The sequence below is a fragment of the Saccostrea echinata genome, unplaced genomic scaffold (genome assembly GCF_033153115.1).
Source record: "Saccostrea echinata isolate AGI-Se365-2 ecotype Australia unplaced genomic scaffold, CSIRO_AGI_Sech_v1 ptg000029l, whole genome shotgun sequence".
Lineage (NCBI taxonomy): Eukaryota > Metazoa > Mollusca > Bivalvia > Ostreida > Ostreidae > Saccostrea > Saccostrea echinata.
The window spans coordinates 10,085,593-10,099,493 of NW_026889778.1; the positions used below are offsets into that span (position 1 = coordinate 10,085,593).

Sequence of the window (13,901 nt, forward strand, 5' to 3'; positions counted from 1 at the left end):
AAAGCGCTTGTCTCCTAGCTGCCGGTCCAAAACGCCTTCAAATGGGCGATGAAATTGGTATACAAAATGGTCAATGTGGAACACTCGGGGGATTTGTTAAGCTTAATTGTCCTAGTCAAATAGGATTTCTGACATGTGCACACGTTGTTTGTCCATCCCAGTCATTATTTAACCAAAACCTCAGTCATTATATTGAGAACAATCCTATATCAGTTATGGACGTAAACGAAACAGGAGAAATTGGAACCGTGCAGAAAGCTATATTTGACCATGGAAATCATGCACGCGTCAGCGTAGACGCTGCATTAGTATCAATTAATAATAGGTCTAAACATCCAGAAAATGGTTATTTTACCGAAAGAATCACAGAAGATCGACAACAAATGAGGGAAATGGGTGAGATTATATTCAAAACGTTTCTTTATTGAGCAGTTTTTTTTTCTTCAGATGTGAAAGTTTTTATTTCTTTTAGATACAAACTCTCTTTAAAACAGAGGAACGGTACATAATAACTTGAATAATTCAGCATTTTCCGTTTAATAGTCGAGAACCTTCTGTTAACTTTGACCCTTAATAATAAGTGTTTCAAAATGTAGTTTTCATTAATCAATTTTAGTTTATGAAAGTACATCGGTCCTTTAAAGTATTTAATCGCATTTAATCGAATAGACATATGATAATAGGTTAACTGAGGAAATAAACTTCCACAGTTTATTTTGTTCCTCCCTGAAATAGTGAATCAAAGTATGTGTATCAGTACCAAGTTACACAAAAATGCTAACTATCGTATAGAAACGGATGATTTTAAAGGAAAGTATGTAGGTACACTGATGAAAAAATATCTAATTGGATATGACCAAGTTTCGAGTAAAATTCAAAATCTTGTCTTTATAGAGGCTTGATCATTATTTAAAAAAACATTGCCTCCTTTTAAATTAAAAGACTTGGTTTAAAATGAAAACGGTGAAGATAATAAACAGTGCTGGATCTCAGAAAAATCAATAAACAATACAAATCTGTGAACAGGACATAAAAACTAATCGAGATATCTGAAAAATTTCTTAAATTAATGAAAACGAATGGAATTTTAATTGAATTTAAGGTAAAGTTCAAAAAGGGAGAGGAATAATTAGATTTTGGTGTTATACCGTCTATACATAATTATACTGTCTTGTTCGTAATCTTCACATTTTGTACTGCATTTAATAAATATATAATCAACATCTAAAAAAAAACAAATGATGGCCCCGAGAAAAAAAATCATATTTTCTCTTTATTTGATTTGTATTTGAAATGTTTAGCCAGCAGAAAGAAGACGTTCAATAAAAAAAGATATCTACCTAGTGATCCAAAAGTAATGTATCAAGGGCTATAAAATCTTTAATAATCGAATTTATCAACAAAATTTTATATACTTATACCTCTGTCATTCTGATTTCCGCCGTAAATTTTTATTCATATTTATCCAGTACTTTTTAAGATATTAGATTAAACACAATGTTTAGTCTGGTCTATCGCGGCACGGCAAGAATGTACCGACGTCTTTATGACGTTTCATTTCAGCACAAATTTTCAGTTCATCCACAACTAAAATCTATGCAAAAAAGAATGAATTAAGAAATATCATTTTGACAAAGTTCAAATAATTTTGATACAACATCTCAAAACAAGACGCTTAATAGCAGATAAGATTATTGAAATATTGAATATTAAAGTAATATAAAAGAAGCATATGAGAGGTTCATAAATGTATGTGGATGATCTGAAGATGACTGCCGAAAAGTAATGTCATTAAGTCGTCCGTAACATTGTTGCCGTGCACGATAGACAAAACCTACCTTTGTGTTTATCTTAATATTTTAAAGGGTATTTTATATAACTGAATGAAATTTTAAGACAAAAAGCAAAAAAAGATAGGGTTATTAGTATGTAAAATTTTGTTGATAAAATTCGATTATAGATTTTGTAGCAGTATTTTTGGATGAACCATCGTACCTAATCATGCATCTTCAAAATGTAGGTTTCGCTCTACAAATATTGTAGTTCGTTTGTTTGTTAAAGTTTCTTTTCGAGAATTTTTCACTCATATTGAGACGCTACCAGTTGATGGTGGAGGGATGCAAATTTAGACACATATTCAGGACTAAGGCTCATTGAGCAGTGAGGAAGCACCTACTGCGCACGGGACCTCGGTTTATACGGTCTCATCCGAAGGACCGGTCTCCACGTCCACAGTGGGATTCGAACCCGCGACGGGTAAATGCTCTAACCATAAAAAGCCGTAGTAAACCATAGTGAAATATAGCTCAACTATTTTATTACAATACATCGAAATGTAGGTTACGCCCTAACGAAATACTGTAGTAAGAGTAGTGAAATATAGCTCATTATTTCACTGTATATTAATCTTTTCATTACAAAAGATCATAGTTTCAAAGTTTTTTCTAAGGAATGAATTTAATAGCTGTCCAATTTATACCGTATAAACTGGGTTAGGGCACTTTATAAAGCACGAAGCGGTTTCTAAAAAAGTGAATTATTAAATTCATTCATTATAATTTAATTTTCATTCACTTAGTATAATAAAATAAAACGATTATTATTAAATATGACTTCAAATTGTACAAAATTCAAATGTTACGTAAAGGGAATCGGTACGTTTTCGACGCGAGTCATTCGGCAACACAGTTTCTGAAGTAATTTTTCATCCAATCAAATGATGGCTCGTTACGACCAAAATTAAGTTCTAAGCAAATCAAAGTATCAAAGATTTTAAAAATACTGATTTACAATGTATACTTTGATTAATTATAGTAATTTTACTGTGAATTTCAGATATTATTTCATTTTGTGCTATTCTTATGTAGAATTTAGTAACGGATGTGACGGGTTGGCAGGGGATACTAACTCCTCCACGGCACCTGGTCCCACTCTAAATTTTGAGGCCCGTGTTTGCTCTGCTCCAAATTTGTATCGTGTCATTGAACTTTCAAGATAGAATACCATTCGTTATCTTCACATTTCATATACAAATTACACATATGAAAGATAGGTATAAACGCACCAAAACAAATAAATCACTTCTTCGTGTAGGTAAAGTTACTTGATTAGACACTGGTGTGAATGTGAAATCCTGTTGTACTATAATATGATTCGATACTGCTTTAGTTATTGTATTCTTTATTAAAATATCTTTTTCATAATATCTTCAAAGATACAAAATGCACTTATTATAAAAATTTATTATTATTATTATTATTATTAGGTCACCTGAGTCACTCAGGTGACCTATTGCTATCCGTTCTCGTCCGTCGGCGTGCGTCGTGTGTTAACATTTGAACATTTTTAGCTTCTTCTCTGAAACCGCTTAACCAATTTCAACCAAATTTGGCATATAGCATCTATTGGTAAAGGGGAACAAAAATTGTGAATTTCATGGTCCCTGCCCCCCTGGGGCCTGAGGGGTGAGGCTAAAACCACCAAAAATAATGCAATCTTTAAAAATCTTCTATTTTACTCCTGAACATCAAGCAGTCAAACTGTTGGCATCATTGTAATAAGCATTGAGCCTTCTACCAAAATTGTGAAATTCATGGCGCCAGGGTCAGGGGTTCTGGCCCCAGGGTGGGGCTATATAGATCATATAGTGAAAGTGCATTATTTCTTTGAAAATCTTCTTCTCTGCTCCTGGGTATCAAATAAAGTAACGAAGTATATAGTTATGATGAGCAAGAGTGCCTCTTCCAAAATTGTGAATTTCATGGCCCCAGGGTCAGGGGTTCTGGTGTTAGGGCGGGGCTCTATTGACTATATAGTGAAAATGCATTACATCTTTGAAATTCTTCTTCTCTGCTCCTGGATATTAAATAAACTGACTTGAAGAACATAGTTATGATGAGCATGGCTGCCTTTTCAGAAATTGTGAATTTTATGGCTCCTGGGTCAGGGGTTCAGGTGTTAGGGCGGGACTCTGTTGATTATATAGTAAAATTGCATTAATTCTTTGAAAATCTTCTTCTCTGCTCCTGGGTACTAAATAAAGTAAGTACATAATGACGATGAGTTATGATGAGCATGGTTGCCTCTTCCAAAATTATGAATTTCATGGCCTCTGGGTCAAGGTTTCTGGTGTTAGGGCGGGGCTCTATTGATTATAAACGGAAAATCCATTACTTTCAAAATCTTCTCTGCTCCTTGGTATTATTCAAACAAAGGAAAAGCATGGTTATGATAAGGAAAAATGTCGCTTCCAAATTGTGAAATTCATGGCCCCTGGGTCAAAGGTTAGGTGAAGAGGGGGGGGGGGGTCTCTATTGATTATATATTGAAAATGCATAATTTCTTTCAAAATAAATTATTTTTTTTCTACTACTGGTTATAAAGCAAAGAAACAAGTGTATAGTTATGATGAGCAAGGGTGCTTCTTCCAGAATTGTGAGTTCATGGCCCCTGGGTCAGATGTTCTGGTGTAAGGATGGGACTTTATTTATTTAATAATATAGTGAAAATGCATTTCTTTGAAAATCTTCTATGCTTCTGGTCAAACAGAGTAGAAGTTTTAATATGCAAAGGTATTTTTACCAGAATTTTGAACCCCTTGACCATTTAGTCAAGTGTTCTGGTCCTGGCCAGTGCTCTATGAACTTGTATTCTGCTGAGCAAAGTTATTCCCTTTTGCCATTCACCTTTGATAATTAATCACTGTAAACAATGTATTTGGAAGTTTAATAGAATACGAGAATTATGCAAGAATATTTATTGTAAAAAAAAATTACTTTCACAGTTTTAATGATCAGGTAGACTTGGAAATAATAAATGAATAAAATTGAGATAAAAATATCTTTTTAAATGTTCTTCAAAGGCCAAGAGACCGTTCACGGTAGTTCAGTCGGTAGAGCGCTCGATTCGTGATCGGGAGGTCGTGAGTTCGAATCTCGGCCGCGACTGACCTAAGTCGATAAAAAAAATGGGTAGCAACTGTTCCTTCGCCATGCGCTCGGCACTTTGAAGTGAAAGTTGCGGGTCCTTCGGATGAGACCTTAAAAACCGAGGCCCCGTGTCACGGCAGGCGTTGGCACGATAAAGATCCCTCATTGCTCAATGGCCCTAAGTGCCGAGTATAGGTCAAAATTTGAAGCCCTTCACCGGTATATGGTGACGTCTATATGAGTGAAAAATTCTCGAATGGGACGTAAAACAATATACAATCAATCAATCAAAGGCCAAGAGAGGCCAAATTGAGAAGTTATAATATGGGATTAAAAAATAGACATTTTGTTAAGTAGTCTGCATGGTAATAGTGATAAATGGGGGACAGATAGATACTAGACCAGTTATTTTGTTGATGCTAATCATACTATATTTCTTGCTTTTGAGCAACAAAGCTTCATTTGTCAGTTTATGGATCCTCTAAATTGTTGTATTGTACTCAGGTGACCGTTAAGGCCCTTGGGCCTCTTGTTATTATTATTATTATTATTACATGTATACAAACTTACAGTTGCTGTTGGTTTGTATCGCAAAACACATATTTTTTACAGGATTCTCTATTTACAACCAACCTTCATTTACAAGAGGATTAATATCAAAAATTGACTCCTCCAATTTTCGCAAACCACTAAAAAAAGTTGGGGCTAGAACTGGACTTACTGTAGGTTATCTAAGCTGTTTCAATAGCCATGCTAAACTCATGCAGAAAATGATGCAGAATTTCAAGTCAACGAGGATTCAGAACACACTGTTGTAATACATGGTCAGCTAGAGGTACTTGGATTAAGGAGACAAAGGAATCAAATGTCGAACTTTGTTACCAATGGTGATTCAGGAGCCTTTGTTTTTATGCTTGGGGAAGACAATCTTGAATTATCTTGTGTTGGTATGGTCATTGCGGTCACAGCACATGGTTCGTGTTTAATGACGCCGATAGAAAACGTTTTGGTTGATCTTGGTCTACCGAAAACTGCATTATTACAGTTTCGAGATTCCAATAGTTTAGTAGGTAACTATTCTAATATAGAAAATCGCATCGACATTTTGACCAGAAAAGTAGACGATATTAATATAACAGCACAGGGAACAAGAGAAGAGGTGCGCGAGCTCGGACAAAGAGTATCGGTTCTGGAGAACGCAAGGCGAAGAGCAGTAATTGTTTCAACTACAAATGAAGTGTTTGTGTAATCTGTAGATACGATAAATTGAAATTCTGCGTTAATAGAAAAGGATTTTACTATAATTTCTCTCTGTATACAATATTGGTATTAGAATGTGAAAATAAGCAATATTTTATTATTGATTTCGCCCTTATATTGACAGAAGAACACAGTTCTTAGAATATTTCATACAGCTGGTCTAAAAAACTATTTAACTAGTTTAGACATAATTGATTGAATAATGGGAATCGGTTTTCATCAGAAATAAAGGAGAAAAAGATATTTAGTGTGTGTAAATATAAATATATTATAAGATGACATAATCTCCATGGAAACCTGCTTTTCAGTACATTTTAGAATTTCACTACTCTTTAATACATTTTTCATCAATATACTTTGCAAACTTCATCCTATGTAATGTGTGGTATCGCCTTACGGTGCACAGATAATAACGTCAAAGTGTTTAAAGCAGCATCATGTTTCATCTTTAAAAAAAAAAAAGCACGGGCGTTGGCAGTTTTATCCATAAAGCAACGTAAATAAAATCAAGTGAGCTTCAGTGAAGCGACAGGAATGTAACGCGTTTTTGGCGAATTCTGTTCTGGCGCTTAATTTTATAAAACTACCAATAATGCGCGGTATAATTCACATCAGTTCATGTTTCTAACCTTATTTCTGGTCCGATTGCCCTCTCAATCGCCTCACACGACCCTTTAATCTAACGTTAACGACATCTCAAAAAGAATCAGTCGCCATGAGGGTCTGCTTGACTTCACGCCATTCACTTTATATGTAAATTATTTAAAAATATATTTAACGTCTAATCTTTTACATTTTAAAACGTTTTTTTAATAAAAACTAAGTTTAGTGGGATATAATTTAAAATGACGAAAAATGCTGCACAACATTAAACCTTGAAATCATCTCCCTTTATTTTTAGGTGTTTTTAAGTCAAGTAAACTTTTACGTTATATAATCAATTATCACTAACCTAGTACTTAAAAAAAACAGACGCGAAATTTTATTGATTATATGTTAAATATATTTTTAAAATAACTTTCGTAAAAAAATCAACTCGAAAAACTTCAAGAGCGAATGGTGTGACGCCATGCAGACCCTCATGGTGACTGATTCTTTTCGAGATGTCGTTAACATTAGCTTTATGGGTCGCGTACGGCAATTGAGAGGGCGATCGGACCAGAAATAAGGTTAGAAACATGAAGTGACGTGATTTATACCGCGTGTTATTGTTATTTTGATTAATTAAAGCGCCAGAGCAGAATTCATTCGCCAAAAACGCGTTGCATTCCTGTCGCTACGCTCCCGGAGATCACTGGTTCTTGTTTACGTTGCGTTATGAATAAAACTGCCGACTCCTGTAAAAAAAAAGGTAGGAAAATCTCACTTAATTTCGGAAATTTCATTAATGCACACACTAGAGTTCCCCTATCAAAATGGACAGGAACAAAGTGCGCATTCATTATACGAATTAAATTTTAAACGAGTCAAGGAGTGCACGTCAAAAATCGAATTGCCCCTCTTAAATAACGGAATATAATCTATTTGCATCTGATTGATAACAATATAATGAAATTTTGGGCTGTACATTCATAGCATTAAGATAAAAATTGTGTATTCATGTTATAATCCCGATCTCTCGCTGCATCTTTCATCGTAACAATAAATCATATCTTCAAATCCCAGTGAGTTTGAAATAAAAGATACCACAGAATGTGAAACATCTGTTTCATATTTGGATATTTTATTAGAAAAAGACTATAATGGTAGCCTAACAAAAAAGCTTTATGATTAACTGATGACTTCAATTTTTCAATCGTCAACTTCCCTTACTTATGTAGCAATACACCCTTATCACCTGCATATGGAGTTTTTGTCTTCCAGGTGATTCGATACACAAGAGCATGCTCTACGTATGAACAATTTCTAAAACGAGCTATTGACAAACAAGTTGATGAAACAAGGATATCAACAGTCTTCTTTGAGGTCAATTTGGTCGATACAATCACCTTGACAGCAAATACAACTTATCATTAAGTCAAATGCTGATTGATGTTTTTCATACTTATTGTTAGGCCATTATTTACACTCTGAATTGTCGACGGATTTTTTCCGTTTTTCCCGATCATGACAAGTAGCACACCGCGGATGTGACCTGTCTGCAGGGGATGCTCACTTTAACATGGCACCTGATCCAACCTATGAAAGTTTTGGAGGTCCGTGTTTTCTCTCCTCTCGATTTGTATTGTTTAAATGGACTTTGAGTTTGAATACTGTTCGTTATCTCCATATTTCATGCTGAAAGTATATCTTTAAACTCATTGATTTTTAAGATAACTGAGATCAGTGCATCCAACTAGATTTTACTAAAGCATAAAGCTGTCATGTGTAGATAATTCTCTAGAAAAAAAATCCCGTTAATTTTCAGATTTTCACAGACTACACTCTTAAGTATGCCAAGTGATTTTTAAAAAAGGGACAATCTTTTAGACAATATGTAACAGGACAATATTTGTGTGCTTTTTTATTTAACGTACTCTTCTTGTATGTGTAAATTAATTGAACATTTGCATTAAGGTACATTGAGAATCACAACTTCCAAGCAAATTAGATGAAGAAATTGTTAAAGAACTAAGTTCTTGAAATTTCCTTTATTAATTTTTTTCTTCATTTGAGAACATATCCCTTAAAATGCATCTTTATGTAGTTATGTACTAGTTAAAAATCTGACTGAATATCAATTGTTGTCCTTCATCTTAGGAGTTTTACATCAACGTGAAAAAAAATTGCACCAGCCAATTGCATATAAGGGAGGTAGTGACTTTTTTAATGGATATACATACAATGTAGTCTATTCTAATCAACAACTAAAATATTGTTCCATGATTTTTTTTAATGGGAACCATGGTGTAATATATCTGTGATAAATTGTTTTATGATCAAATCAGAACTTTTTTTTTCGACGAAGTAGAATTTCGAAAAGGAAATTGTTACTATTAGTAATCATATCAACCCCATTCATTTAAACCAATTATTGATGCACACGATTCTTTATACTAGTAAAGTCTACTTGTGTACCGAGTTTTATTGAAATCGGATGAAAACTGTCGGAGGAGTATTTAAAAAATGTACACTGTAACAAGAAAACAGACTGCTAAAAAGATAAACCTACAGATGACGCTCACCCCCCATCGCGTAAGTTCTGTTTGTTTGTTGTTTGTTTGTTTTTTTTTTTAGTGTGAAGTTCTGTTTGTTTGTTGTTTTTGTAGTGTGTGTGTATCAGAGATAAAAAATAATCAAAAGCTAATTATTGACATTTTTTGTTTGAAAAGAATCAGTCACTACTCTGCAAGAAAATATATTTGTAAATATTTGTGTGTTTCTTGAAAGAAAATTTTAAAATCCTACATTTTTAATTTTAATTCATTTTGTTGCCATGGCAACCCTGATTTCATATTACTATGCATAAATAAAAATATAAACATCTTCAGAATATATTATGGGTTGCCTTATGTAAATGTTACTTGAATTTGAATTTATTTTGTCAGTTTTGCAAAAATATTGTAAAATCTCTGGGGTGAAAGGGTTCTCCCAAATAAAAGTAATACGTTGCTATCAAAATATAAAAAAGGTTTTTTTTTTTTTTTTCTACGTCTACGTTAAAGATGGCCAATGTTTTGAAAACACATAACCTTTGGACCATATCCTCTCTACATTTCGCCTGTTCAAGATCCCATTGACCTGTCCAGGACTAATTAGATGTAATTACATTGCATGACATTTTATAGTCTTATTCTTCTCAAGGGGAAAAAACATTTCTTTCATACATGCACTTGCTATATTTTAAAATTCCAGGTGATTTGACCATTTAATAGATCAAATGTGGATTATTATCATGAACTTTTGGATTCAAGTTTGTGTCTTGAATAAACATTATTTTATAACATGAAACATGGGGCTCACGAAACTATACAAATGTATTTAGCATAAAAGAATATTTTACCCCTCATTTGTTCGAACTCTGACCATCCAATGTGATTATAACAGATTAAATCGAGTTTATGGAAAAGAAATCCAGACAACTTGTAGCCTGAAAGGAACGTATTATTTCCATTAATAATTTCGGAAGTTGAACTGTCGGTTTTGACCAAGAATTGACTTTTTTCAGTTTCACAATTTTTTCAGCTTTTGGTCTTGGGTTTTGATAAAAGTCAAATTGTTAACAATAGAGCAAGTGCATAAGATTTTTAACGTATTTAAATTCAGGTATATTTTGGCTCTTTTATCATTTGAACTTATTTTCTATATGAGAAAGTTATTATGTAATGTTGAATATTCAATAAATATTACTAAGCTCTCTTTGTAGTACTGTATAGTCTAATATCACATGGAGCAGGGATTTATAAACTTAGCATACACAACGAGGTCTTTTATATAAATTGACTTAAAAATCAACAATCCTTCATCCATTGTTTTACTTTTTCAAACATACAGCATTGGTATACATGTAAATTGTATATATTAATAACATTGTTAGTTACCGGTTTACATAAAAGTAAAAACCCTTTTTACCACTGTAACAGATGTCATCATCACATGATAACGGACCAGGTCAAACAATATACATATCATTGAATATAACAGTGATATAAATTTTGTAAAAACTTTGTTGGTGTATATAAAAGACTTTCAAGGAGTGTCAACTATAGCACAAATTAACAAGCCAGACAATGCCTAAAACAACGCAGGAGATGAACATATAGTTTCCTGGCTACATATATGATGGTTTTTAAATCCTCAGATCTTAGTTATATTTTTTTAAAAAATATTCATAGGACGCCTTCACTTAAAAGGACAAACAGTGCAGGAAGAACTTGTCCGTAGAACATTATTTATATGAAAAAAAGCAATAAATTAAAACAGGCTTCAATTGATACAACACTGAAGTCATTCAGAGTTTCGCCTATTCGTCATCATGCCTTACGTGTGAATATCCGAAGTTCTCCGATGATAAATGGTCATGAAATCTGTTTATTACAATACCCGTATACTTCATGACATCACAATAAGTTACATTAACAGATATTAACAATTTCACAACGTTTTGCAATGTTGGCTGACCTTCTTAAAAAATGAAAGAATGTCAGTGAAATCTTTGCCTTTATAAGCAACAATTTTCACACTTTGAAGTCCATGACTTGTATTCTGTTGTGAAAATATTGATAAGCTGACCAATATCAATTCACATATCGTCTCCACATCGTACGGTATAAAAGCACAGCCTGCAATATAAAAGTGGGAGTGGATGCTCAAAATTCTGTAACATCTTCAACGTCTGCATGTACGCATGTGTCATGTGAAGGGAAAATTTAGAAATGGTAACTGTGAAAAGGGTGAAGATAACGATCATTGATCGACCCCCCCCCCCCCAAAAAAAAAAAAATCCATAAACAATACAAATTTGTGAAATCTGTGTATAAAGCTATTTGTTTCCTTGTACGTACCTATGTAATATGTCTTTTGTGAATGACGTATGAAAGAAAAAAGTTAAAATATAAAAAGAAAATGTTAAATAGAGAAAAGGTTTTGGTGTATGGAGGCATAGTCAGAAAAAATAAAATGTATTATTATTTTCATCATTGAAATGAAATTTTAATGATGAATGAATAAGAAAATATTTTTGTACCATTCCAAGTACTTCCAATTACCTACCTGTTCCGAATAAAGGCAGAGCAAGGGAAGAACATCTGAGATTCCTTGCAATGTCGAAAATTGTCAGACATCTTGTCAGCCATTCATGGACAGCAAAGCAACATGTGATGTGAATGATATTGCGAGCAATTAATTCGTAAGCTGAGGTTGCCACAACTTTGTTTTTTTACCATTTCCGAGCCTGCAAGAGAGATGGAAAGATATCAGAAGCATATTTACAATGGAAAAGAACGATTTAAAATATATGTGCAGCAATGATTGTTCAGGTTTATATTATCTGAAGAGAATAATGTTGAAATAAACATTAGATACCAGTGTATAGAGGTATCTTAATCTAATGTAGAATGGTTCCGTAACATTAAACTGTACGTTAGAATTTTAAATAAATTGTCAAATTAAACGGCATTTGATTGTAAAAGACTTCTGATTAAATGCATCGACCCTTTATAGAACAAAAACTCTCGTAGATTTAAGTCTTGAAGCGCAAATAATCACCAAATTTTCACGGTCTGTTTTCGATATAGTTATATGGTATTTATTATAGATGAAAAATGCATGAATGAGTAGTGAGAAGTTTTGAACGCAGTGTTGTTTTTGTCACTCTACACAACTTGTCCGCGGTGTGGGTGGGTGTTTGGGGGTGTGTGTGTGTTTAATACTTTACGTTTTCTCGAACATTCCTGAACAAGATTTTGTCCACATCTTCTGAGGATCATTTTTGACAGCTGTCCTGTAGAATGTTTTGAATCTTATTTAATAAACGATTCTAATGATCTTAAACTACAATTCCTGCTACTGTTTATTTCAAATAAAAAGTAAAATGTTTAAAATAATATAACTGCTTTTTTGCTGCATTGTTAAAAAGATCAAAATCGTAAACAACTTTTGATTACAGATGTCGAGGAATGGCATTCACATACAATTACCTTTATTAAGGTCTAAAAGAGCGTTTGTGCTATTCACGATTGCATCAGCCTGTACATCTAATATATCATCATTGAGAAGGCAGACAGAAATACCATTCAATATGAACTCTAAAGAAAATAATGTCATATAATATATTCATTTTTTCATGAAATTACAAGAATTTTAATTAGTAGCATTATATGTGGCATGAGCATGTATATACCATGATCCAAAATCCCGCAAGTAATCTGAGGCCTGGGCCATGAACAGAAATTCTTCAAATTTTCTGAACTTCTTGTCTTCGAAATGGTTGTATTTAAAAGAAGTCTTAGAATGTCCTATGTTCAAACAAAAAAAGATAGAATAAATATTGCACTTTGTCAATGATCTTGTAAAGTTTGTAGTGAACCATTTCATTTGCTATGAAACACAGATCTATCCTCAAATATTATCATTTAGTTTTCATATTTAATATTTGTTTTATCAGCATTATATACACTATATAATAATTATATATAATATAAATCTTTCGCCTATATTAAAAGTATTTTAATGAGATACCACCAAAACCGATATGTTTTAACGTACATTATACAACTCAATGTCTTCATTTTCAACAATGATGCAGATGTCTTCGACCGTAGTCCTTGATAATATCATGTCGTAATTTATTATAACATCCAATGTTTTTTGCACAATACTTAGAAATGTTGATTTGTCTTCAAAACATGGTATTCCGAGAGATTTCACTTTTCTTCCAGTTGACATATGCAAACAATCGGCAATAATTTGTTGAAAGACCTAAAAAAAAGTATGAATAATGCTTTGGAGAACTATTGTCAAATCATCAGAAATACAAGCTTCAACTTAAATAATTACAATGTAGATGAGAGATTTTCCTTCATGCTACTAAGGTAAACATGTCCAGGAACTTAATAGGATACTGTATAATGTAATTTTACCTTAACTTACACAAATTATTTACTCCACCCTACATGTAAAATGTCTCTATTATTGCACATTGAAAATTAGCACGTAAACAGGTATTTACTAAGTCACAGTCAGAGGATATGTGCATAATGTTCAAGGTTGACCTCTCTCTCTCTCTCTCTGTGT

The 13,901-nt window shown here is 33.0% G+C and overlaps 1 protein-coding gene and 1 non-coding gene across 2 annotated transcripts; one reads left to right on the plus strand and one right to left on the minus strand.

The window, feature by feature from the left end:
* Positions 1–4,872: 4,872 nt before the first annotated feature.
* Positions 4,873–4,946, plus strand: Trnat-cgu (transfer RNA threonine (anticodon CGU)). Its single transcript has one exon. It is a non-coding gene; the product is annotated as a tRNA-Thr (tRNA).
* A 7,535-nt stretch (positions 4,947–12,481) lies between these two features.
* LOC133194947 (uncharacterized) lies at positions 12,482–13,542 on the minus strand. Its single transcript, XM_061330844.1, has 4 exons — positions 13,374–13,542; positions 13,009–13,123; positions 12,806–12,913; positions 12,482–12,609 (listed from the first exon to the last, which is right to left on the minus strand). The coding sequence occupies exons 1-4, from the start codon at positions 13,443–13,445 to the stop codon at positions 12,482–12,484; spliced, it is 423 nt and encodes a 140-aa protein (XP_061186828.1). The 5' UTR covers positions 13,446–13,542.
* Positions 13,543–13,901: the final 359 nt, after the last annotated feature.